Genomic DNA, 26,580 nt, shown 5'->3' with positions numbered 1-26,580 from the left:
GTGGGATTGTTAAAAGTCAAGCACTTTTTGAATGCGGCTGCACACACATACAAACATGTAGACATACGCACACGAATCGCTGAAACAAATACTGTCACAGTGGCTGAAAACAGTCACACACAGATGGCCAAAGCGGCTGACTACATTAGGAGGAGAGTTCTCCCGAGGTATGTCCAGCAGGGCTCTCCTCTCCTCCTCTGCTAATGGCTCTGCACTGACAGATGAGCTTAGAGGCTTTTAAATATTCAGCCTCTGCATATTGACCGGGCACAGATTGAATTTTACAGTCATTTATTCATCACTCATTTCACACGAGAAGGCGTGACGCATTGCCCTGGTACCAATCTGTGAGACATGCATATGCAGACACATGACCACACACACACTCATACTGCGGGTAGAGCAGACAGGAAGGGCAGAGAGGCTGAGGCTCTGCTATCCAGGATGAGTAATCATTGCTAACTGTGCCAGCAGAGAAGCAGCGTGAGGAGAGAGACGGGCGGGGGCTGGATGGGTAGAAAGGAGTGGAAGAGGGAGAAAGAGCAAGAGAGGATGTCGAGAGTGGCAGAGAAGAAGAGAGAAAAGGAAGCGTAGAAAGGAACGCAGGAAATGATGGAGAAGGGAGGAAGAGAGAAGGAGGGATCTGGATGGGAGTGGAGGGAATATAAAGACAGAGACAGGAATGGAACACGGAGACAAAGTTGTGTGACTCACTTTGTAGAGTCATTCAGGCTGACGGGGGGTCCAGTCTGTCGACTGCCCAGCCAACACCAGTCTGCACTCTGTATTAAAAGGTTGAGTCAACTTACGTAGAAGCCAACAACTCAGTGGGCTGAACTGTTTTCCCCAGACGCCTCCCAGCAGCTTTTCCCCCACACTAACAAGGCCAGCTCAACCCTGTCTTTGAGCACACAAAGCCATCGGAGACGTCCAGATCTGTCTCATTAAGTCAGGATCACAAGTCCTGCCTTGAATGCTTCAAGACTCAGTCATGGCAACATTTATAAGACAGACTTTAAGCAATTCATTTCACTGCAATCACAGTGATGGTGGTGTATTCACTCACTGGGGTGAAGGAAATCTGCATATTGCTCTGCCATAGATTTCAACTTTGGTGAACTTTGACATGATTTTCCCATTTAATTGAGGTGGGCACTATTCACTGTTGGTGCTCTATAATTCTTGTACATGCCATTCAGCACCATGCATAGAATGTAATTCAGTTCAGCCACCTGTTTTAAATGTAGTCATGACTTCTGCTTTTTACATTATTTCATGTGTTTTAACTAAGGAGCATGTAGCAACAAGTTTCAGATATTTTAGCAAATATTTCACCAAAGTAGACCTGAAGTCAACCATTGAAGTCAACTAAATGTGGCACTTTAACCAGAGAAAATTACCTTTCTCCGTTGCAGTCATAGATGAAGACTTACATGTGGCCTTGAACTACCAAAGCCAAACATAAAGAGAGCACAGTAGTACTGCTTCATGGCCTCCTTTCCTTATCATGGTTTAATTGTGGCAGTGAAAATATATCAAACTTGGCAAGTGAAATCAGACCTGTGATGTTACGACAAGATGAAGGGAAATTCATTTTGAGGTTTTTATTCAGGCTGCAAGTCTTTAATAAGGCCTTCAGGCCTGAAATACATTTGGATGTAGTAACCAGCAACCTGTAGTTGAAAACAAATTATCTTGTATGCATGTTTTAGTATATGATTAGTGTAATATTTGCCCAGTTCCAGTTTTCCATTTTAATAGTTTTTGTGGGGGGTACTATAGTGTTTTGCTTTTTTTAATATCTAAACAGAAATGTATTAAAGTGTCGAGTTAATTGGGGATTGTGACAAATTTTGCACATTTTAAAGCATATTTTAGAGTTCCTGCATTCAGCTCTCTTTGGTAGAAGAGACCCAGAAGTACTGTATATAAGCCTAGCTCTTTGACCCAGCCCCCATCGTGCTGCAGTCTGCTGTGTGCCAGCCCACATTACAGGCTGATGAAGTGCCTGTATGGTGGTCTCCATACTAACCTGGACCTGCACCAACCGATCTCCATCCCGCTCTGTCCTACCCCCACTGAGCCGGGTGATAAAAGAGCTCCGTGTCACTGGGCTCCAGAGGAGGGAGAGATTCATTACCTGACCTGTGCCGCTGACTGGGACACCATTGACTCTGACGGCTCTGTAATGCTCCGACACACAGAAGTAGATAGATGACTGAGTGGAGAAAAAGGGGGAACGTTAGATAAAAGAGGAAAGAAAGCGGTGCAAGAGAGGGATAGAAAAGTGAAGAAAGAGGGGAAAGGGATGAAAAGGGGAGCAGATAGATGAGAAGAAGACAGAGGGAGAAAGTGGGGGGACAAATACATAAGAAAAGTCAAAACAGGGGGACTAGTAGAAAGCAAGAGATATTTTTTCATTTAACTGTCAAGCTAATTTTACGCAAACCTTTGAAATGGCACAAAAAATGTGAATTAGGTGCGTTTCCATCAACCAGTTTGAAATGGATCAATAGCGTTCCTTAATGCGAGGCTTAACACAGTCCCTAAAAAAATGGAAAGAGTCTTTCAGTAATTGTTCAGTGGGCTACTGGGCAAGTTGTTGTTGTCCTTTAGCTTGGGCTAATGCTGGCAATATTTCATGCTTTCATCTGAAGATGAAAATAAAGAAATGCACCCAGCACTTTTGTACTCTGCCAGCTAATGGACATTAAACCTCAGTAGGAGCCTCATGTGCAGGAGTCAAAAGGGGTTTAGCATTTCTGGGAAGATGTGGTGGGCAGATACTTCCAGAAATGCCTTTAAACTTTTGAACTGTTTGATGCACCAGTATTGCAGAGCGTGCATTATCGTTTGTTTAACAAATGGGTTTTTTAGCCATACATATCCCAGAATTTTCCTCTTCAGGGTGCTGCTCTTCCAATGTGGCTTCTCCAGGTTAACACAGTGTTAGCCAGCTAAAATGGTCTCATCCATTAAACTATTTTGTCATATTAATTTAACTGATATTAACACAAATTAACCGAGTGCCTCAATCCAGCTGGATAAAACGCACACATATTATGTAACGTTTTATATATGTCACAGTTTAAATGAAAATCCACCAACGTTTGTGGTTCCATTAGTCTGATAACAATATGTGGTATTGCTCACAGTATCTCACTGTGTCCGCAATACAAAGGAGGCATTGATATGTGAGCGTGACATTATGTATAGGATTTAACCTTGAAGGTCTTCGTCATGATCCTGTGAACTGTGAATAAAACTGTACTTTTGCAGGTTTAGAAACTGCAAAGGAAAATTAAAATTTTCAAACTGGATATAATTCTCATGATAGTGTCTGTTACGATCGGGCCAGACTAACTTTGCCCCCTTCCTTGGTAGAGATTTGGGGAATGTGGAGGTACAAGCATCTTAAAGCTATACGTTGTTTTACCACAGTCAGCTGTGCAGCATGGCTCACAGTGAGAATGTAAAAATACCAAAATGTCATTCAGGGACTTGTTGCTCTGACAACAATCGCAGATAAACTTTGAGGAAGTGAAAAAGCAAGGCTGCAGTCAAATTATCAACAGTCAAGTCAAGCTAACTATCCAGATGGAACAGCATGCATAAAACCATCTGTTGTGTAATGGGCTTTGGTATTTCCATTCAGATTTGAAGGTGCAATGTGGAAGATATGGCCAGAATTTTAGTTTAAAGCATTCAAAAATTCAACTAACATTAATAACAGAATGTGAAGAAGTTAGGTCAAAGACATCTGTGTATTGTGCAGCAGAGGTATCTACTGAGGTTAGCGTGCTAAACAGCTAGCACCAGCCCGTCCTGTCTCGTAATACCACTTCGTCCCCCAAGAGGCGATAGGCTGATAGAATAGTCCCCCACGGTTTCATCTGGGAGAGGTCTGCGAGTTTCACAAGTGCTCTTAGGTTTTCAGTGTAATACAAAACTAAATAAACTCACAAAATATCAAGAAAATAAGATTCTTACACCTGAAGTACATCTTTTTAATTCAAGTTTCTCTCTTTTACCAAACTAAGACGAGCTTAAAGGCCAAGTTCACTCATCATAAAACTGACTGTACAGAAAGAAAGTGAAACTCAACAAATCCATCTTGTGTTTCCAGCGTTACAACAATCACCAACTCTGGTTTGGTCCTCGGCATTAGATGTGAAATATATAGCTGCTGTAAATCACCTCCATACGTAACACCAGAATTTCCCCGGCACTGGATTAATAAAGTTTTATCTTATCGTATCTTACTGTATTCCCTGTCATCAGACAAGGCTCCGTCGATCTCTGAGGCTATCTCCTGGGCCAGCCGTGTCGAGCCTGGCTCTGTTGACTCCAGTCAGCTGATAGGGCCACAAGCTGCACGGCTAAGTGAGCTAACAAGCTAAGGGCAGCAAGTGGCTAGCTACAGCAAAGAGTACAGTGAGCAGCAGTTAGCAGTTACTCTGGTGATATGCTGCCCCCTATTTGTTTGGAATAAGCAATTCTTACACATTGTAGCTTTAACAGTTCAATACATCATCATTGGAAAAAACATATAAACTAACCAACCGAAAATGGACGGATGCTGAGCGGTGAAATGTGATGGATGAGGAAAACGACAAAGAGTGAGAATGACAGAGTATCGTAGCTGGACAGAAACAAATAAAGATAGAGATGTGCCAGATATTTCTCCTCACACTCTGTGGGCTACTGGAAGAGGACAAAAAAAGACGACAAAATGGAGAAAAGCAGCGCTCCATAGACGTCACACTCACCTACACAAACACACGCACACACACACTCACTAATCTGTCAGAGCAACAAAGGGAGGCAAGCCAGGGCCACATTTGCATGACAAACTGGCCCCGCTAGGTTGATTGAAGAGAAAACAATTTTAGGAGACAGGCTGGCTGTGTGGTGCGCTGCCTGCCACCTCTGGGTGGGCCTCAGGACCCATAATCGGAGTGTGTGTGCGTGTAGGTGGCTGCTTGATTTGTTCGTGAGTGTGTGTGAGGCTGTGTGAGGCGCGGGGTGGTAGTTAGGGGATATGGGATTTAGTTAGATCGCAGGAAAACAGAGAAGCAGAATTCATCAGCTTATTGTGTCTTGCTGCAGCTGCATGTGTGTGTGTATGTGAGTGTGTTAAAGAGTGTTCATGTGTGTTCCTTTAGAAAGAGAGGGGCTTTGTGTGTGCATGTCCATGCCTGTATACAACGTCTGGGTACGTAGGAGTGTGTGTGTGGTTGTGAAAGACAGTGTGTATACAAAGTCGACTGCGCTGTGTGTCTTTTCTGTGTACATATTTGGGTGAAAAAAAAAACAAGTGTGTGTGTGTGTGTGTGTTTGTGTGTGTGTGTGTGTGTGTGTGTGTGTGTATCTCTGTTCTACCTTAATCCCCAGATTGCCAGAGCTGAGGATTCAGACATACGCTGGCCTTGTTGCTACTGTCAGCCTAATCTAATCCTATCATCACTCTAAAACCTTGTCTGGGTGAAAACACACACAAACACACACACACACACACCCACACACACACCCATATACACTCTCACACACACACGTTTTCTGCCCGTCTCTCTCAGGCCTCATTCCCTTCCTTTTGCATTCATACACAGTAGATGTCCATACACTGAATCACAGACTGATGCAGACTCACACACACACTTGCTCCCTGGCATTCTCTCCCTCACAAACACACCAGCAGATGAACAGTCACACAGATGCCCGACACGGCTTGCAGTAGCTCTCTGTACACACAGGGCTTTGGAGTGTGACAGATGTAGGTTGACTGCGATGTCTCTGACTTGCTGTACAGTGTGTAGGAGCTTACAGTGTTTGTGTAACCCACAGCGTGTGTGTGTTACATCACTTTTTACCCGACATGCAGACATTTGTGACTGAGACGCATTGCGGACCCCAAGTTAAAGCATCAAGTGTCATTGAGTCCTATTTGTAATTCCAGAGCTGTCCCCCTCCATGCTGACTTGCTACTTGAGGCTAAAAATAGAAGCAAGGCCTATTTTTACGCGCTGGTGAAAGCCGCGGCCAGAGGCAAAACGTTTTCAGGTCTGTCCCATTCTCGTGAACGCGATATGTCAGGAGCGCCGTCAGGGAATTTCTTCAAATTTGGCACAAAGGTCCACTTGGAATCAAGGCTCGACTGATTAGATTTTGGTGGTCGAAGGTCAGATGTCACTCTGACCTCTCATGCGTCCAATTCTTGTGAATGTGATATCACAGGAACTCCAGAAGGAACTTCATTACATCTGGCACACACGTCCATTTGGATTCATGGAGCTGAACGGATTGGAATTTGGCAGTCAAAAGTCAAAGGTCACAAAACACTCTTTTTGGCCATAAAATTCCACACACACACCTGCGTGAATAGATCGGCAGACCCGGTTGTTGTGCTTACAGTGCAAGTACATTATCGCGGGGCTCAGACACTTTGACCAAATGCTTAAATCCTGTCTTCTCTACAGTGATCATGGTCGTATATCCACAGCAATAAACACTGCTTTGCTGTGAATCTGCCTGAATGAGAAGGACTTGCCTTCCAGTCTGTTTTTGCTTGAACAACATGTTTGAGATGTATCTACAGACATACTTCAGACTTCAGTTGAACAGTGTCAACATAGTTTGACACTAATCTTTGTCTCTTTTCACTGTAAGTACCTGAGAAACCACAATACTCCCAAACAGTGGATGTAAGCCTCATTGAAGGATCCTTCAGCTCTCGTCTCGCATTTTTGCTTTCCATTCGTATGGCAGCAGCAAAACATGAGCTTGGCGAACCAGGCTAACTGAGCTAAACTAGCATGATACAGCTGATGGACAGCAAAACTCAACGCTTAAATTCTCAAACAAACTCATTCTCTAGAAGTCCTGTTCAAATAGTTGATTTAAATAGACAATTTTTTAAATCAATTGTTTGGAGCACATGGCGTACTGAACTGAGGAAGTCACATATTGAAGACTATTAGCTAGCATAAATGCTAAAACAGTGGCAGTAATCTTACATAGTCAGAACACATTAAATCATATTAAATGAGTCAGCAGTGATTGTGGTTTCAAGTCAATTGTGATGATCTGAATGACGATGTGAAACACATCATTTTTGCCTGTGTGACACTCATCCATTTAGCATTTAGCATGCTACAGGATAGCCAGGTTTTCTAGCTCATGCCTTCATGTAGAGTGACCTGTGGTGAATTACCATGTTAGAGCAGCGCGCTGCGTTTCAGCTTTGAATTGCCCTTTTACATTTTTGAAACAGTATACCGTGCAGCTGGGTGAAAACTGCACACATTAGGACAGTTAGGATGTACTCAGATTGTCTGACATTGTGGGATCACACCAGCTTCCAGTTCAGCTGCAAGTGGCCAACCCCTGTGACCTGACTTCCACTGTGTGTGTGTGTGTGTGTGTGTGTGTGTGTGTGTGTGTGTGTTGTGGTTGTGTGTCTCATTAGCTCTGGGTTAAGGCAGGGAGTCCTGGCGGTGACAGGTTTATTAAATATCTCAGGGCCCACAGTGGACATGGCAGGGAGGGAAACCCCCACTGCTCATGTAATTAATGTGGCCACTCAATGCTCATGTTTGAAGCTACTGTGTGTGCGAGAGCGTGTGTGTGTGGGTAAGCCTGTATGCTTTTCACTTTAGCAGCATGAGTTTATTTGTTAATGAGTGTCTGTGTGCCTGGATGGTTGTTTTCCTTGTGCAGCGGAGGGACAAGGAGCTGTTCTTGGACTGTGACTGGGCAGAGCTTTCCTGCTGAGAGAGAGAAAGAGAGAGCGAGAATAATGACAGAAGAAGATGATGATGGAAAGTGAGGAGGAGGAGGAGGCGGAGGAGGAGGAGGAGGATCTGAGATAAAAATACTTGGAAGACTCAAAAACAATCGTGTCGTGATTGATTGCTGAAATGGTTTTTAAATGTTTGACTCACACAGATTGGTCTTTTCTCACTGATGGTTGAGGCTCTGCTTAGCAAAACAAACTGGTCCTGAACCGAGAGAGAAAAGAGAAAACCTCATGATTTGTGTTAAAGATGGCCAGATTTAACAGCAGGAACTTTTCTAGGAACCATTCACCTGTCGGCCACACACGAATCAATTTGTGCGTAGCACTGGTTGCTTCTGAAGTCATCAGAATGAGGGGCAGACATTTCTTCTACACTTTCTTCTTCCTCTTTGCACTTATGTTATTGCCGTTACAGCATATGTGGTTCAGGTTCCAGTATGGTCTAAAAAAAATTGATAGAGCCTCCCAACAAGGGAAAGAAGGTAGCATTAAACACTGAGTAGATTGCCATTGCTTTGGATGCTGGAGTCTCCCTTTCCGCCACTGCACATCCTTTGTATCCATTCAGTCATCCACAAAACAAACAACACAAAGGCTACGTGCTTGAGTGTCAAAATTATGTCTCTAACAAATATATTCATTTCTTAAAATCTGTTACTTGACTAAATTGCATGGCCTTCATGGTTAAATGCAGTAGTGAGAAAACAGAAAACACAACAGGGGCTTCCTACTTATTTCCTGTGGCTCCTCAGCAGCTGGAGTTAATTGGTCGAAAGGGTCAAAAAGACTTGCAAGGCCCCTGAATTTAAGGGCTAAATGAAGATATATCATACGGCATGTAGTTACAAACAGGCATTGTGATTGAAGAAGAGAATTCTGCGGTTGCTTAATCTAAAATACTTCCTTGAATTCTGGCCTTGCTTCATTTGTGCAAATTGGACTGCTGCTGTTTTTGCACACCCTGTTTATTTGTTCCAAACAGCCAACGAATACGACAAATAATAAAGCATAGCTGCAGCTAAGGCCAGCTGTGGAAATAGAAACAAAGAGAGAGATAGAGTGGGCGAAGAAAACTGAACAGAATCTCAAACCTAACTTCACTTGGTCTGTATTTCTTTGGGTTTAGTAAAGACAACAGCATTTCGGGAACGTTCACAGCCAGTGAACACAGATGACACACGCGGCTGAAACGTGTTCAGACTGACATACAGTACTTCGCAGGGCTCTTGCAAACACAAAGCCAGTTTGATATAGATGACATTTTTTTCAAGGTATCTAGCAGTTTGGTGACGAGGCTCTGAGCAACGTGTGTTTGGAGAATTTGACTCTCTGGGAACTGGTTTAAACCAGATGCATCTGGGATCTGTGTACAGGTAAGATTACAATTTCTATTCAAAACTTAAAAAAAACCCACCTGATTTCGCACCATGTAGAATGAATTTGGACTTAATGAAGAACAGTGTGATAGAGCACTGAAGTCAAGCTTGTAATGGCTGATCGGCATCAGCTGCAGTATGCTCCAATGATTGGCTCAATCACAGCCGCCTTACTAGTAAGGTCCAATCATATTCATGCAGGTGTACAGTGCAGACATTATTACCTGACAGTGGCACTGTCGATTACACTCATGCCAAAGCCTTTCATGTGGTACTTTATACTGCTGATTTACTTACTAAGTTTTAGTAAGCAACACAAATTACAACAGACTACAATGTCCAACCTCCCGCTATTTTCAAACATAACTAATTACTTTTTAAAATTCAATAACACATCTGTTATGCCGGAATGTAATAATCATCATTCATCAGTAAAATATAGCCGGTGTCAAAATGTAACAAACAGCCACCTCACTAAAACGATAAACCAGCACAAAAATGACGACTGCCAACAGAAACCAGCATGTTCTCAACACGCACATTACAAACACCAACAGAGCAAGAAGTAGACATTTAAAGGCAACTTATCACAGTCGTGTATTACTTTTTGGTGAAAGTAATCAGTAAAGTAATTTAGTTACTTTTATTGAGGCTTTCATCTCTCACACTTGGCACATATTTTAGATCGCTACAACAAACCGAGACAGTCTATCAGGTTACTCTCTCTCTTGAAGCTCTTTGAAAACTGCTATGCTTGGTCATTAGTTGGACACACAGTGCTGTGAGTGTTACAGTAGGTCAGACTGAACTGTCAGACAGCACTGGACAGCTGGGTTTAACACTCCCTCCTCTTACTGCTTAATTAAAAAAGGATTTGTGTTTTTTCCAGCAGTCTCATATCCAGATTAATACACAGTCAGGTTATGAGTACACATATGTAGCATGCAACAATATTCAGTGTGTGTCCTGAGCCACGTTGTGTACTTATTGCCCATTGCTCTTACTTCTTACACAGGTGCCTGTGTATAGTTTAAGAACTTTCATTGGGTTCAGTGTGACAGAATCTGACAGCTTTGTTTCAGTGTTTTCGTAGTAAATTGGAAATCAGTCTGAAGTTTTATTGAACACGTCTTCACATGTTTTAAACCTGCCTTTCTAAAACCTGAAAATGCTCTGTTGCAAGAAGGGATAAAAACAAAAAAAAGAGCCATGGATCTCAGTGAAAACAAGGAAAACATAAAACAGGGAACATGGAGGTGGCAGAGAGGAGAGCTTGATTAGCTACTTTGAAAATCGTGAATGACAGGAATTGGATGGTCGTGAAAGCAGACAGAAAATGAAATGATGACATGGGCAGCACTCCCACCTGCACAGACAGACTGTCTCGCCAGCAAACCAATCACTCTCTGAGGAAGCAGCCTCTCACTGGGTGTCACTGGGCAGACAACAAGCATGCACACACACACACACACAGAGAATCAGAGAACTTTGACTAAATCAGTACTGAAATCATTTTCCAGGCCATTGCCAAATATCTCCAACTCTGTTGCTGACCGTCTGGATTGTGTCACTCTTTTCTTCCTGCTCAGAGATCAGATTCATTTTACGTGTTCTGTATCTACAGATGAAAACGCAGCTGTCAGACATGATTTAAGCAGGAACAGGGACTGAAAACCAGGGCGGAAAACCAGAGGAAGGATATATTTTCTGGCACCCCCAGAAATATTTCATAGGGGGTGGCACACACTGAGAGGGTGGGGTGGGTTGGGGAACTGTTGATTGAGTAGCACCTGAGGACCTTATTATGCATATGCAATGGGAGGAGGAGGGGGCTCCAACAATCTTCTGCCACCCCCCATCTCAGTGAAATGATAATGAACACCTTGTGTCTTGTGTTTCAAGTCACTTTTTCTATGTTAAACCATGACCACCATCTTTTCCTAGCCTTAACCAAGCGCTGATTGCTAAAACACAACCAGCGTGTTAACCATGCTTTAGTTGCTATGAGTGGGTGGTGTGGATAATCAAAAGATCAGATATTTTGGCAGAAAACAAATGAAAATCATTTCCTCATTACGTCACTAGATAACCTGACCCAGGCATCTCTACATTTCCTTCAAAATGTATTTGCTGTTGCAGATGAGGTGTGTATAAATGTCATTTCTGGGATACAGGATTGTTAGAACAGTATGTAGCCCACACTGGACACACCTACAGCAGAAGAAGAAGAGGAAGTCAGGGTACAGTGCGTAGAATGTGTCAGTCCGGGGTTCAGAGCTGATGCACAGCGATGCTGGGAAGTGGACTGGACAGCGGCACATCCTGACAGGCCCAGACGCCAACCCGCAATGACATGCCTCAAGACCCCGTCAGTATGTGGTCTAACATAGAAAACAATGTGTGTGGGTGTTCTGACATAACGTTGTCTCACGAACAATAATCTTATTGTCACCACGGATTTAAATGTGTCGTTATTACTTATCTCTCTTTCATGCTCAATCACCACTACAAGGTTTAGGCACAAAAATAAATGAATAAATATGGGAAATTCATAAAATATTCAGGATATCTGCATATTTCTGCTGTGAATCAGACGTTACAGAGTCTTCAGGTTATGGCCCGGCATGACAACATCTGTCAGTATTCCTCACATATGGAGGTACGGATCAAATAATCACCATTTCTGCTGCTAATTCCACCCTGTCAGAAATTTTATCCACCACAAATGATACAACCGCTGACTGATGCAGTGTTAATGTTGTTGTGTAGCCTTGCCTTTGGTTTTAGCACCTCAGCAGTGAACGCTGCGGTTACAAGCTGTTGTGGGGTGATCTGTTGACTCCCTGTAGTCCCGCTTACTACTACTGTAAAAGGAAGCTGGGGGGGCTCCGCTAGCAATGCAAGCTGTGAGCAAGGACGCTCGCTGGCCTGGTACAAGCTGTTAACTCCCTGGTCCTGCTACAGAGCTACGGATGGCAACGAGGCAGACTGTGGGGAACGCTGGCTGGGCTGGTACAAGCTGTCGCGGGCTGTGCTGTTTACAAGCTGTACGGTGGGAGTGAGTCAACCTGGGAGCTAACAAAGCTATGCGGTACGATAACATATAAGGATGTAAAATGCAAGCAGTGCAGGCAGAAGCAGCTGTGTTAGTGTAGGCAGCATTAGCTCGCCGGTCGCGCTAACCCGCGTGTCGCTAAGTTCTGCCAGGGTGGTAGCAGGTCTGGGGTGCTGCAGCATGTTCCCACCACCATCCATCTGTCAGCCCTTGCTCCGAGCGCAGCATCTCTCACCTAATGTAATGTTTTCATTATATTCCCCAATATGGGAGCTATAGCATTTTGTGTGGCGTGGCCAGGCAGGCAGAGAGGAGGAGTGCTTGGAGTGTTTGGATCGCTGCAACTTGTTCATATGAGCGTCCATCTGTTCCAAACCTGCTGCCCTCGCAGTCGGCAGCTTATGTTTTGACATTCTCGAATGTATGTAAGAGATGATATGTGAAACCCATAATGCCTCAGCTGAGACGGCTGCTCAAGTCGTTCTTCTGGAGATTTCACGACATGGAAATGTGAAACAAACAACCAGGGCAGAGATTAAACTTGACAATCATTTGGTGAATCCTGAATTCACTTAACAGTAGTGGAAGAATTTGGCTACATTCTGTTCCACCTAACAAAAACAAAAGCAAAAAAAAACAACAAAAAACAGAAATGGGGCCAACGATCCTAATTAGTCCTTTCAATCAAAGTTAAATTAGTCTTTACAAAACATCCAAATAACTTTGGATCAGGCAGTGTTTCAACAAATTTAATGGCATGAAATCTAAAGGCTGAACACAGCTAATTATGTTGCTTTTGGGTGTCATTGCAGCATTTGGTTTGCTGGAATACAAACTCCAATGCATCGCCCACAAAGTGAGAGTGTTTAAGTGAGAAAAGCTGAAAATAATTAGCCTCTTTAAAGTAGGGAAATGTGATAAAACAAATTGATAGTGGAACTGGACATCATAACGTATCCCGTATGTTTGTGAGTGATCAGTAAGAGAGGGTATGGGAGGGGCAGAGGTGCAGGAGTCAAGGTGAAGTGGAAGAAGATCACAGGCTGATAACCATGTGACTGGTGGTGAACATGTAGACAGACAACAACATATTAATGTGACTCTAACTGTCAGTTGACACCGTTTTTGGGTAACAATGTGTTTTTCAGTGTTGTTTTTAAATCAGTTATGGCTGACGGTAATTTGTTCAAGCATGATCCAAGATGGTGAACAGGTGGAAAGTGATCTGGATCCCTGTGTTGGGTTGAATTTGACTCAGGTTTTCATAAAGTCTGGTGCGTCAGTGTTGGCATTGATCGCAGATGATACTTTTCTTCGAGTTTATTGTACCTTGGGACTTATTTTTGTAGTTTTTGTTGCCGTACCTCTTCGTAACATTACCATTGTACTCATCAAGCAGCAACATCGCTCAAAGAAAAGACAAGGTCAAAAAACACGAGTGATCTCACAGGTGTGGAGGAGAAAACAAAGGTGAATGGTAAATGTATCACCCAAACATCCATCACAGTTTACAGATTCCTCTGCAATGAGTCATTACCACCGACATTTCAGGTGCAGCCACTTTGTTTTACCTTCAAGTAGATGGTTTAGATCATCTGGATCAACTGTTGGCTGGCTTACAACCTGTCTGATCATCTGAGTGCTCATATTTTGTGCCCTTTGTTGTAGCGATGTCGCCTTGTTCCCAGATCTCAGCAATTACTTTGGTGAGAACAATGTTGTCATAAATGATATAACTGATCTCCATAACGATGACAGAAAGCCCCAAGTTGTAAGAAAACAAATTTTTCCTTAAAATAATGACTTCTACCGGCTTCAATTACATTGAGTTTGAGCCACCAAGTAATTTATGTAGTTATTCACACATCACAGAACATACTATACGTACAACATACTGTATTTAGCAGCTGTTACATCTGCAAATAGAGGAGAGTTAGTCTAGACACAGTATCATACAGGGAAAAAGGTCTGTTTTTATCTTATGCTTTCAGCTAAATGCTAATGTCATCATGCTAACATGCTCACAGTAAAGCTTATTTTTAGCATATATAATGTTTCAAATATTGGCCATTGCAAGTAAGAGTTAGCTTGCTAACGTTTGCTAATTAGCACTAATCACAAAGCACATCTGAGGCTGATGGAAATGTCATTATGTCATCATGTCAGTATTTCATAAACCAAAGCACTGGACAGTGAAAATGAAATTTTAAACTGATGGTAGTGCCAAACAGAAAGTTACTGGATCCCCAAACAACAGTAACAGTTCATCCTCAGAGGAGCATGACAACGTCTGAACCAAATGTAATGATAATCCATCCAATAGGTGTCATGGTATGTAGCTGAAAACCACAAACTCCAACCTCATGGTGGCACCAAAGGAAGGGGATCACCAAAGTAGGTAGGATTCATCCTCTGGGGATTCAGGCCGTTTTCATTGTATGTATTTAAATCGATAAAAAGTAATGCTGTATCTATTAAAGCTGGCCCTAACTGGCCAACTGCAGCTGGTTTATATTGAATGTGTTCCACCACTGTCTAGTCAGTCACTATTTGTAACTCTGTACCAGGTTCTTAACACTCACTTTAAAACAGTGCTAAAGGGGATATTCAGCTTTCCTTTTCCCTCCTCCATGTTTTACTTGCGTCTTTGTTTTAGATGCAGATTAAATTCAACACGGTTGTGTTGTGAGGCTATGGTTTACTCAGTGTGCAGTGATCACTGTCTGAGCAGAAAACCTGGGGATAAGAGAGTGATGCATGGTGCTTGCTGTGAAATGCCTGCAGTGAGAACAGCCGTCACATTGAGTAAAGGCAAACACTTTTATTGTAATAATGACAATGCGTCTGTACGTTTTAAAGAAAAAAGACAATGGAAAAGGCAAACCATTGAAACACTGTGGCCCAATACTGAATATTTACTTTCTGAGCAAGTACACTGTCTGTACTCTCTGCTGAGCGTCTGAAGATCAGGGAACAATGTATGTTTGGGTGTATGCTTGCATAGGTATGCATATATGTATGCTTATGTATTCTAGTATCATGTTTGAGTAATGGGTGTGTGTGTGTGTGTGTGTGTGTGTGCGCCTGCGCCTCTAACTATATGTATGAACTCTTAACAGCGTGAGGCTGTAACCTGCACCGTCCACACTCTGTAATCACTGCTGTTTATGACTGCATTAAACAACACACACACACACACACACACACACACACACACACTCTCTCTCTGTCTTGCTCTCCCTCATCTCTCCTTCGCTCATTTTTACACACACTCACTCACACACACACACACACACATTTATAGCCGCTGTCTGTCTCACTGGCTATGTGATTATTGCCGTCTGGTTCGAGGCTCTTATCAGTGTTGTGACGGAAGTGGCTGACGGGACACACACGCCCAGACACACAAACACACCTTCGCCCTCCCTGACTCCCTCCGCCACTTTTCTTTCTCTTTTCCTCGCCTTTCTTTCCCTCTCTCCGCCGTGCCCCGTCCTTCTTCTGGCGGCAGCAGTAGAGCGGCGGCGTTGCGGCGTTGCGTCTGCGCTCGCCCCGCCGATCCGTGTGCCAGTTGAGGAGATTGGCATTAAAGCCAGACATGAGCTCATCGGCCCAGCTGGGCAGACAGCCCATTACAATGCTCAGCAGGGCCCTACCGCAGGGGTGAAAAGAGCTCAATACCTGCTGATTATCTACTCTTTCTCTCTGTCTGTGTCTCTGGGTCCCTCTCTCCCCGACTCACTGGCTTCTGCTTTCACTCTATTTCTTCTCTTCTCTTTTCTTCTCTTCTCTTCTCTTCTCTTCTCTTCTCTTCTCTTCTCTTCTCTTCTCTTCTCTTCTCTCCTGTTTTCTTCTTCTCTTCTCCTCTCGTCATTTATTCATTCCCTCAGTCAAGTATCCTCCACCTCCGGCTCCGTCTATCTCTTTCTCGATCTGTCGTCTCCAATCTGTCTTTCTCTCATTCAAACCCAAACTTAGACACACACACTCTCTATCTGCCTGTCTGTCATCCTCTCTTCTCTTTCTCTTCTCCTCTCTGTCTCCGGCACACACACAACTTTCCAGTGAGCGCTGTGGTGTCATTGCAGTGGTGCCTGCGGCAGTAAGGGAGGCAGGGAGGGGTGGTTTTTGAAATGACAGGGGTGGAAGTGGGGTGTGTGTGTATGTGTGTATAGAAATGACAGGGGTGGGAAACCAGACAGCTGGTGCACCTGTGCGGACAGGATATGACACGGCACTGCAGCCAGACAAGGGCAGGAAGCAGCAAATATGATGTGGCATGCCAGACGCTTTTATTGAAAGCAACTCGCTACTCTGCAATCTGACTGTCTGGAGTGGCCTTTCTGTTACTTAGCGCTCCGCTGAAGACGCCGAGCTACAGTCGATGCCTAAGCAAACACACACTTTCACTCGCTCTCTCTCTCTCTCTTCCCCCTCTCGCTCGCTCTCCAGCTTTTGTCAGCTGGTGAGATGCATTGCGGTTAATTCATGAATCCCATTCAGCCTTGGTATTAAGGCTGAGTCATATCCATCTTTTGTTCTGACATTTGGGATGGTGTTCAGTAATACTGACTCCACACAGAAGTCACGGGGTGTTTCGAGTTATTAGTCTGACTGAAAATGTTATGCCAGAGTCAGAATGGATCATCATCATGCGCAAGTACTTTCATCACACGAGTCCCATGATAGCAGCTGCACCCACAGGAGGAATTTTTTTTGGATAAACAGGCATGAGTGATGCAGGATAGAAACTGCTTTACTGGAGTTTATACACTGGCTTTAAGTGCATTGTGTAGATGCACAGTGTTGCACGTTGTTTATTGTGCATGGTGTTCGTGAAACATTTGTAATCTGACAGTTTGTGCTAATCTTTTCTCCCTTTGTCTTAAACCTTGTTAACTAGAAGACCAAAAGTATGTGGGCACCCAACACCTTACAGCCATGTGTGATTGTCGAGCCTCTTGTTCCTCTGGGAAGGCCTGGCTGCAGGGATGGGCTCCATCCATCAGCCATTAGACACCCATTCTGCTTTTAAATACCACCTCCCCATTAATCAATTTAGTAGTATTAAAGAAGTATGCAGGAACCAAGCAGGCGGCGAGAAACATATATCGAGGAACATTGCTTAAATAAATCACTTTGTGGTTTGGAGTCAGAGCGCTGGCGTTTTTAATGCTGATTTTCAATAGCCTTGCACCTCAATGTGATGTGCGTTTCGCTCTCGCTCCCATTCAGCCATAAGAGCATTAGCGCGGGGTGGCGTTGATGTGGGGTGACAAGGTCCAGCTTGCAGTTGGTGCTCTAATTCTCCCCAGAGGTGTTGGATGGGGTTTAGGTCATGACTCTGTGCAGGCCAGTCAAGTTCTTCCACACCAAACTGGGAAAACTATTTCACTCTGATAGTTTGATTCGTTTTGGTCCAGACCAAGAGAGAAAGAAGACAGATTTTTGCCCTTTTGTTATGGTCTGGTTCATTTTCACACTGACTTATTACACACAGATCATGAGGACAGCTATCTCATTCATTGGACAGTTCTGTTGATGTCATCATGCAGCATCATCATCGCTACATGGAAGCACATGGGGAAATCAGACTCCTGTGACTGACAGCAGGTCATGCTCTTCATATGTGTTCCTCTTTTTACTGTCACAAGGGAACGTCACCAAGACATCAAAGATTTTGAGCGTTATTAATGGACCTCAAATGTCAGAAATATATGTATATATAAGTATATATATATATATACACACACATATATATATACTTATAGATCACTTCCTTCACAGCTTACCGTTCCCATGACCAGCAGATGGTGAAAACTGGTGTAAAATCAGTGGAGTTTCCCTTTAAAGCAATGTGTTGCTGCTTAATTGGAGCCACACTATTGTCTAAAATATCATTGTATGCTGTGGCATTAAGATTTCCGGCACTGGATTTAAGGTGCTAAGCCCCAAATATGAAACAGCCCCAGACCAAAAGAACACAAATGTACACTAACAGAGGTGTCCACATATTTTTACCCATTTAAATGTCCTTTCCACACAGGAAAGCAGTTATATTTAGCATTTTTTCAAACAACACTCAATGATTCACATCAAACTTGTGCTCAGTGTGAATTTAAAATACTCACGCAGCCTTGCAGTCTCTGGGCAAGAACAGAGCACATCTCTATAAAATAAGCTGCAGGAACGGACTCTTTCATTTGTGTCCTCCTCCGTGTTCCCTTGTGGTTTCTGATGAAGACGAGTCGTAATTGATTCAAAGCTTAAACCTGTGCCCGGGAGACGGCTTTGGTTTCAGAAGTAATGGAGTGACAGAGAAGAGACTCAAGGAGAACTGAAGCAGACACCAGAGAAGTGGAACAGCTTTTCCAGTCCATGTTTGGGATGCTGCATAAAACAGACCTTTTCCTAGCTGAGCCACAAGATGGCGCTATGAAGTAGTGTCTCTGTCAGCATCATACAAGCTCAGATGGAGAAGTTGCTCTGGGTATCATGTTTTTTTTTAGGGAGGAGAGGAGTGGACCTATCATCCACTGAGCCCTTTACGGTGCTGCTTCTTTCAGTATCAGCCTGATCACACCTCTGATGTGTTCAGTCTCATCACAGACATCTAAACTTCCAAGCATCTGTGGCCGATAAGAGAATACTTGAGTGAAACTGTTTTTTATCGTTTCTGTCATCCATCTGCTGCATATGGTGAAAATACAGACATGAAACGTCTTCTTAAACGTTATCTTCAAATATACTGTACATCTGAACACACACATGCGCGCACACACATGCACAACAGGCTTCCCGTGGCTTCAAATGAAGCCGGAGTGCTAATGTCATCAGTCGTGCTGGTTGTGCACAGACACATGGTGGTGGTGTTTTACTCTCCTGCCTTCATTTAATATCTTTTAGGCATAACATGGGCACGTCATGCTTTGATTCAAACGGCCACAAACAGCAGCAGCAGTAACACTCGGTGAACTCCTGAATGAGCATGAAACCCCTGTGTAAGCAGGAAATCCCCATGCAAAGTTCCTAAAATAGACACATGCACACGTGCCAGGCGTGATAAACCTATCAACCTAAAGTTGGTATTCCTCAAATACACGATGAGACAGACGTTTCCCGAGAGAGACACAGAGAGGCTATGTGTGCTGCGTGTGTGTGTGTGTGCTGCGTGTGTGTGTGTGTGCGTGTGTGTGTGGGCGTGTGCGCGCACAGACTGCAGTCAGGGGGGGATGGTAGGGGAGCTGGTAGACTAGAGTGCATTTGGTATTCAGCCGTGCCTAGTATTTATCTGTCTGCTGGCTGTCTAGTCTGGTCTGGCCTGTTAGTGGTGTCACCCTGCGTGCTCCCCGGGGGACTAAATTGACGCTCCAGACAGACTGTGTATGTGTGTGTGTCTGTCTGAGTGTTTTTTGGTGGTGGGGTGTTTGTGAGTGGATGGAGGTGGGCTGCGAGAGGGAGAATCGATGTGTGTCTGTATAAGAGAGCTTGTCTGGGGTGTGCGTACATGTCTGGAGCATGCTTTTATATGTGCGTGTGTGTCTGAGGACACTCTGATGACCTCACATCAAGGCAGAAAAGAACTCTCCTCAGTGTCTCAATTGATATTGAGGCTTTAGCTGACGAGACAGCAGCGCCGCGATTTGTTGCTTCAATAAAATTATGACAGCTGCCAGGCGTTTGTAAATTGCGTCAGGGTCACGCGTCTATTTTTTCTCCCCTTACAAAAGTGTCACTTCGCTCATTGAGCAGTGTGGGATTCATTGGAAGCCGTCAAGGAACATATTTTTGCATGATTGGATATAGAACTTGGCTAGTGATGCGGCACTTAATGCTGAACATCTGTTGGAGGTCTTTGCTTTTCCCATTTACTTATTTTCCTTCACAGAGGGCCATTTTTATTGCCTTTGGTTACTGGTGTTTTCAGAATTGAAATGGTAAACCCCCCTAGAGCAGGCATTTCCCAAACAGTTTTCAGTCTGTATATGATGAGATTTCTCCAATGTATCAGAAAAAAAACTTTACGGTTTGCTGCAGAAGTGGGCTGCAAGAGAGCAGGCCTCTGATCTCAGGAGTCATCCCTGCATTATTCTCTTTGTCCTGTGCATAGATCAAGTAAAATCAAACCATACCTGCTCTGTTGGAGGACCACCTGAAAGCTCTTCACTGACCTGTTATGGTGCCTAGACCACAGTTTGGGAACCTGCTGGTCAAGAGTGGCATTCAGAGCTTCTCTCAGGTTTGAACAGCCTAGTTTATTTATAGACTGCAGACGGTCCTGCTAGACTGTGTTTGTGTGTGTTGGGTGGGAGGGTTGCACTGTTGGTTAGCTTCAGAGGGGGTGTGTTGGTGTGGAAGGGGAGGTGGGGGAAATGCTTCTCTGCTGCACATGTGCCCCTGAACCACAAGACTGGCGCGGGGGGTCACCTCAAGGTTAGCCCCTTCAAAGAGCCGTCTCCATTGGCTGTGGCCCGCCGTAACAAGGGAGTGAAACTCGAAGCGCTCTCCCCACCCTCCCCAAATAACACACCAGACCGACCAGTCCAGGCCTTGCCTCCCCCCTCCCTCCCCCCCTCATCCTCTCCCCTGCTCCGCTCTCCACAGCCATTGTCAACCACGACCCGGCCGTCTGCTAGCTTTCTGAGTCAGGTCAGATCCCCCACCCCCTCCAACACACACACACACATGCACACACACACACACACACACACACACACACATGCGCACCAACCCCCTTGTAACCCAGACACACGCACACACACAACCCCTGTCCCATCCCCTTTCCATTGCTGCCTTCAAGTCCTCCTCGTACAGTTCTCGATCCTAATGATGAATATGTATGTCAATGAACATCCAGGTGCTTTTAGTGAGAAATAATAGCATGGACCTTGTAACAGTAGTGTTATTTTGATATCAAGTGCCATAACTTATCTTGCACAACGCAAATAATATCGCTGACTCTAACTTACTTGTCTCTTTAGTAGTTTTGGTCCTTAATGACTTCAGACTTAACTGTAATGGCAAAACAAGTGCAGCACTCTCAGCTGTATACATTTCTGAAAGGCTGGGCAGCATGATAGCCAGTTAATGCATTCTGTAGCTAATACATACAAGGGCCTTTATGAATATTAACCTCTGGTACTAGACAGCACTGAGACAGGGCTCCTGCATAAACAAAACACTATTTTACTCATTTAATGACAGTATTTTGGAGAGACTTTTAGCATGTTTTTTGGTTGTCAGATGAATAAAACAAATGATTACAGAACAGATAGATGGACAAAATTTGTCTAAACGTCTGTTTATATGACCTATGTCACAAAGTCAGATGTGGATCTCCAATTTGCATCATATAACCTGCTTTTTCATATCATCAGCACAAAATGTGGTTGAGTGGGATCACGTTTTTACTCATGCGCCCTTACGCATGTGTCATAGTATATCGAGGATGTATTTTACCGGAGAGTTTAAGAGTATATGGCATTTTATCGCGTCTTTGGTCGGTTGAAGGCAGAATTGTGTTTTTCCTGTGCGCTCTTGAAGGCAGCATCGTTCTTTCCCTCTGTCTGTCCCTCCTGTGGAGCCTTCTGATTGGCCGGAGTGCCAGTCTGTCAGTGTATGGGCGGGGTTTGAGCCCGCTCGGTCTGCTCTGCTCTAGTAGAGGAGGGACAGCTGCTCTCAGTGGCGAAGGAAGGAACGGAAAAAAACTATAGAATGCGTTGGCCACGGGCAATGGTTCGTCCCCAGATGTCCTCCTAATAGACTGTCCGAGCCGCTCCGACTCAAATATGGCGTGAGAAAAACCGTGGAAAATAAGTGCGAAACTGTCGGGAGTTACTCGTAGCGGCGCACTCAGCTGCCGCTGCCTGGAAGTTTTTTGTTGTTTTCCCGTCGCGGGGCCCCGACGGTGGCGGCGGCTCTCTCCCCGGAGCGGTGTCCCGGTCTGCCCAGCCCCATGCAAAACCTAACGGCCCCTGGCGGCCCCGGCAACTCCAATGTCACCTGCTCCTGCAACTGCACCGCTTCCCAGCCACAGGGAATGGAGATATGTGAGTAGCATTAGTTGCGTTCCTCCTTACCTTAAAATCCTACCGAGAGACCTTGGTGCCTAATCCGTTTTATGTGGACTTCGGAGTGGCAACAGAAGGACAACAAATCAGACCAAGTGTTCATCCAAGACGGTCAGCCACATCTGCTGTTAGCTCGCTGCCGACCTTTTACAGCGTGCTTCTGTAGGGACTTACTGTCTGCCCTGTCCTATAGAAACTTCAGACTGCCCCCTCGTATCTCTAATGTGTGTTGTTTTCTTAATTTGACTGAAAGTCTGTCTGTAGAACACAATATTGACTTTATAGTGGTCCTGTCCCACTTTATGTTGTGTTTGAGCTCTTGTAGTATCCATCAACAGTACATGTAGCACTCAACAGTTAGCTTACAGTGAAAAATTCTGGAGTCATAGTCGCGTAGCATTAGCGGTGTACAGACTCATAATTCAGCTTTTGAATGTATTCCAGATTTACTGTCATTTCTTTTCAACAAGAGCTCTTGTTCTGTGAGTTTCCCTCACCTGCTTCTGCTCATTTTAAGTTTCCTGCTTTATTTTGGATGTTTTCTGCCACAGAGGGTTTTATATTATTGCGCCTTAAAGGCCTGTACATATGCTGTGAGGGATCACCACAGAGGGTTAAATAGTTTGCCTGTCAGCAGAGACAGGAAACGCTGGAATGGTATGTTATGTCTGTCTGCCTTCTGAGCAGCCCAGAGAGAAACTATCATTATCAGCTCTGCCCTAATGCTGCTGCCTGCTAGATCCACTGCAGATGTTCCTCTTTATGACTGAAGCCGAGACAGACGCACAGGGGAGCAGACACATGCAGGCAGGCAGGCAGGCAGGCAGGCAGAAATGCAGTGGACAGCCAGACAGTGTGTGTATCCAGTCTGACACATCTGCAGACAGACAGACAAAGACAAATAAACAGGACACGGGCACATAGCAGACATGCAGACAGGCGGGTAGATTCATAACCAGGCAGCCAGACAAGTACCGACAGAGATATAAACAGAAACGCGGACAGACGCATCCGAAGCTAGACAGGCAGACATTGACAGACAGGCATGTGGACACACAGACAAGCTACAGACGGACGGACAGAGTTACAGTGTAATTTCCATTTGGGGCCGAGGCCAAGCCTGGGCAACGTGAGGTGAACGCTGGATATTAGATTCAGATTTGGCAGCAGAGCGTGGCTGTGCTGACGCCACGTTGTAACCAAGAAGTGTGTGGATGTGTGTGCGTTCGTCTGGCAGATGGACTGGTGTTCCACCATTCGTTTTTCTGTGGCATCATCGCATCGCTAGCCAGGAAGAACACACATAGTCAGGCATCAACTGGTGCATCCACAGACGCACTGATACAGCAGAGAGAGCCTAATTAGATAATCCAGCAAAACTGCCTCAGACAAGCAGAGCTGCAAAAAAAAAAAAAAAAAAAGTCAAATAGCTGTGCCGATTGATAGTTGCAGCATGTTTAACGTTATGCATGCATCCGAGTTTGGTACCAAATAACTGCTGGCCTGGTGTCTCATCCGAACGTCTCACCAGTTGGAGGGAGCTCCATTCACAAGTGGTTTGAAATAGCTGTGTCCTACTGTAGTGGCCGTCTGGTTTGAAAAGAGCTCTTGTTTGTCGGCTGTGTTGTCATGCAGACTCGGCAAGGCTGAATAATGTAGCCCATGCTTTGATGATTTCTCTGGCTGAAGAAAAGAGCTACAGTCTGCCTTTTTTTCTTCTTCTTCTTTTTTTTTTTTTTAAGCGGAGCGGGCGGTCTCACTGGTGTGTTTCCTCTTTATTCAGACGAGGAGGAAAATTGAAAGGGACTGCTAACATAGAGGGATCACAGCGCAGACAGTGTTTCACGGCCAGGAATCGAACCTCTGCCTACACACTGGGATTCACATGTAGGATTTGAAAGGCAGAGACCTTTAACAAGTGTTAGTCTCTCGCTGTTTCTGTGCTAGGATTCAGTGTGTCATGCAGTTATCTGAAATTGTAGGTGTGGTATTATAAAGTCCTGAGATATTCTAAAGTCCCGAGGTCACACCGCTGCTTCATACAGACGTGCCGTGCATGTGCATATTCTTAAGCTTTAACCTACAGTTCACTGTCACTTTTTTCAGGTGACATTTTAAACGAGCTATTATCCACACAAATCTAATTTCATAGAGTCAGAGTTCTGTGTGAAGGTATAGTCCCTGCAGGGTGACACCATAGGAAGGTCCTCTGCAAACATTTTCCACTCTTAAGTCATTTAATCTAGTATTGACTCTTACTCCTATCAGCCCTGTCTTTCTTAAGCAAGTAGAGAAGTACTATGTGCCCACTGCGTGAGGTCATTTCACTTGTATCTAATGCAAACACCCCTTTCTTTCTTCAATCAAGAGACATCATCTTGATAGAGGTGCAGTGGTTTGTTTTGTAATATGGATTCTTGAACAAAGTGAAAGTGCACTGGCGATCATGAGAATTCCAGAGAAAGTGAGGATTTTATGACTCAGTTCATGGCAGGTTAGTAACTGACAGTGCTAGACAAACACAAGCAGTGGGGAAAAGAGGCGTTTGTTGTTGTAAGGTTTTTGTCCCTGATAGATTATTAAAGAGAGAAATAAATGAATAGGGATGGGTTTTGATCCTCGGTAGAGTTTGGTAAGATCAAAATGTGTCCAAAGCACCAAGTACCCCAAACTGTCCCCCTGCAGTTTAAAGACTGTTTGGATTCATAGCCCTGTTTCGTCTTTGATCAGATAGAAGTTTAAATCATACCTTTGCCAATACTGTGAGGGTAAGTCCTTATATTTTTGCTTGTGTTTAAACATGTAAATTTTAAGGACCCTGGCCTTTATTGTAAAATTAAAGCAAAGGGTTATTTTCCAAAACATTTACGTTTCTCATAGTAAGGTATCTGAATCATATTAGTACCAGATCTCAGGCATCGTGTGGGCACTGTAACAAAATTCAAATCATTCCCAGCCCCAGAGAAAGGACTAAAGCCTTGTATGGAATATTCCAAGAATATCTTTATGTCCTCCTGGTCCTTCAGATGCATGTATAGCAGTATAGGTACACTTTCCTCCTGGGAAAGACCTGGGTCCATGTGTCAGAGACTTAAGTGGCCGTCTGCGTCTCTGTGTATGTAGCAGTTAGCCTGCAGCAGGGGCCAGCCAGCCAGACGGATGTAAACGGCCTGATCTGTAATCCTGTGTATGAGTGGTGTTAGTGTGTAGGTGGCAGCAGGGTCATCTGTCAACTACCTCAGGCCAAACACGCACACGGCTACTTGTTGACTCTCCCTCAGACACATACACAAAGATGTACACATAGGCACAAGCACACACGTTTACACCTAGATATATGCACACACACACAGACAGGCACTCTCAGGCTCAGCCAATATTTACCCTGCAGTCTCCCGCCAGACAGCCAATCCAATCTCTCACTAAGCTCTTTGTTGTTTGTTTGGGGTTTGTTTTTTGCCTCTTTTTTTCTTTCGTTTGTTTGTGGAGGTGTTGTTGATTTGGAATTAGTTTGGTTTTTATTTAGTTTTATTATTAATGAATTTTAGTAATGAGCCCTGGAAAAAAGACTTCAAACTCTTGAGTCTGAATAGAAATTCTGGGACCTTTGGGAGGGGAGTGGCAAAGACAACCGAACAACAGTATTAAAAGAAATCCTTTTTTTTTCCCCCTCCCAGACAGATTTCTTCTGCGATCACTGCTCCTGTAATTAATTTCACAGGGAATTTCTACACTTGGTTAGTGTCTCTCAGTGGAGCCTTATTTAGTCTGCCACCTCTCCTGAGCTGACGGGTTATAGCTGTGAACAGCGGTGCTCAACTTGCGGGGGTTAAGAAAGAGCTCCTTGTTTTATGTAAGTCAGACGGGTCCCCAGACCCCCTTTTTACGCCACGAAGTTGACCGGCAGACGCATTCTGCTGGCCGAGGTAACTTTAGCACATATTCTGGTCGAGAGCACACTGCAGAAATATCCATACTGTGAAGTTATTTGGAGAGAATATTGGTTTCCTCAATGACATCAATGTAGCAGACTACTACTATAACTCAAGATCTTGAAATATTTGTCCTAACTCACCATTCAGTCCTTAGTTTAGGGAGTTTTAACCCCATAAACCCTTTTTTGACATCAAGTTTTACGGTAATTGTAGTCTGTCTGGCAGAATCACAAATACTGCATATTCTGTACTAGATCGTTACAGGTCTTTATTGAAGCCATGGAGTCAACAATGAGTAAAACAGGGCTGCAAGTATACAATGATTCTAATTATTGATCGCTCAATCTCA

General features: G+C 44.2%; 1 protein-coding gene across 3 annotated transcripts in view; it reads left to right on the top strand.

Annotated features, from left to right (window-relative positions):
• The window catches only part of LOC121610373 (low-density lipoprotein receptor class A domain-containing protein 4-like), a 202,762-nt gene that overhangs the window by 141,618 nt on the left and 34,564 nt on the right, over positions 1-26,580 (top strand). The window contains exon 1 of one of the 3 annotated variants that reach the window (XM_041942426.1): positions 21,904-22,275. The exons of the other annotated variants lie outside the window; for them this stretch is intronic. Coding sequence (XP_041798360.1) covers positions 22,182-22,275 — 94 coding nt within the window. The 5' untranslated portion in view covers positions 21,904-22,181. Of the gene's footprint in view, positions 1-21,903; positions 22,276-26,580 lie in introns of those variants that run through there. 3 annotated transcript variants of the gene reach the window in all.

Source organism: Chelmon rostratus, chromosome 8, assembly GCF_017976325.1.
Source record: "Chelmon rostratus isolate fCheRos1 chromosome 8, fCheRos1.pri, whole genome shotgun sequence".
NCBI classification, from domain to species: Eukaryota; Metazoa; Chordata; class Actinopteri; order Chaetodontiformes; family Chaetodontidae; genus Chelmon; species Chelmon rostratus.
This window is presented reverse-complemented; position numbering and strand designations above follow the sequence as displayed.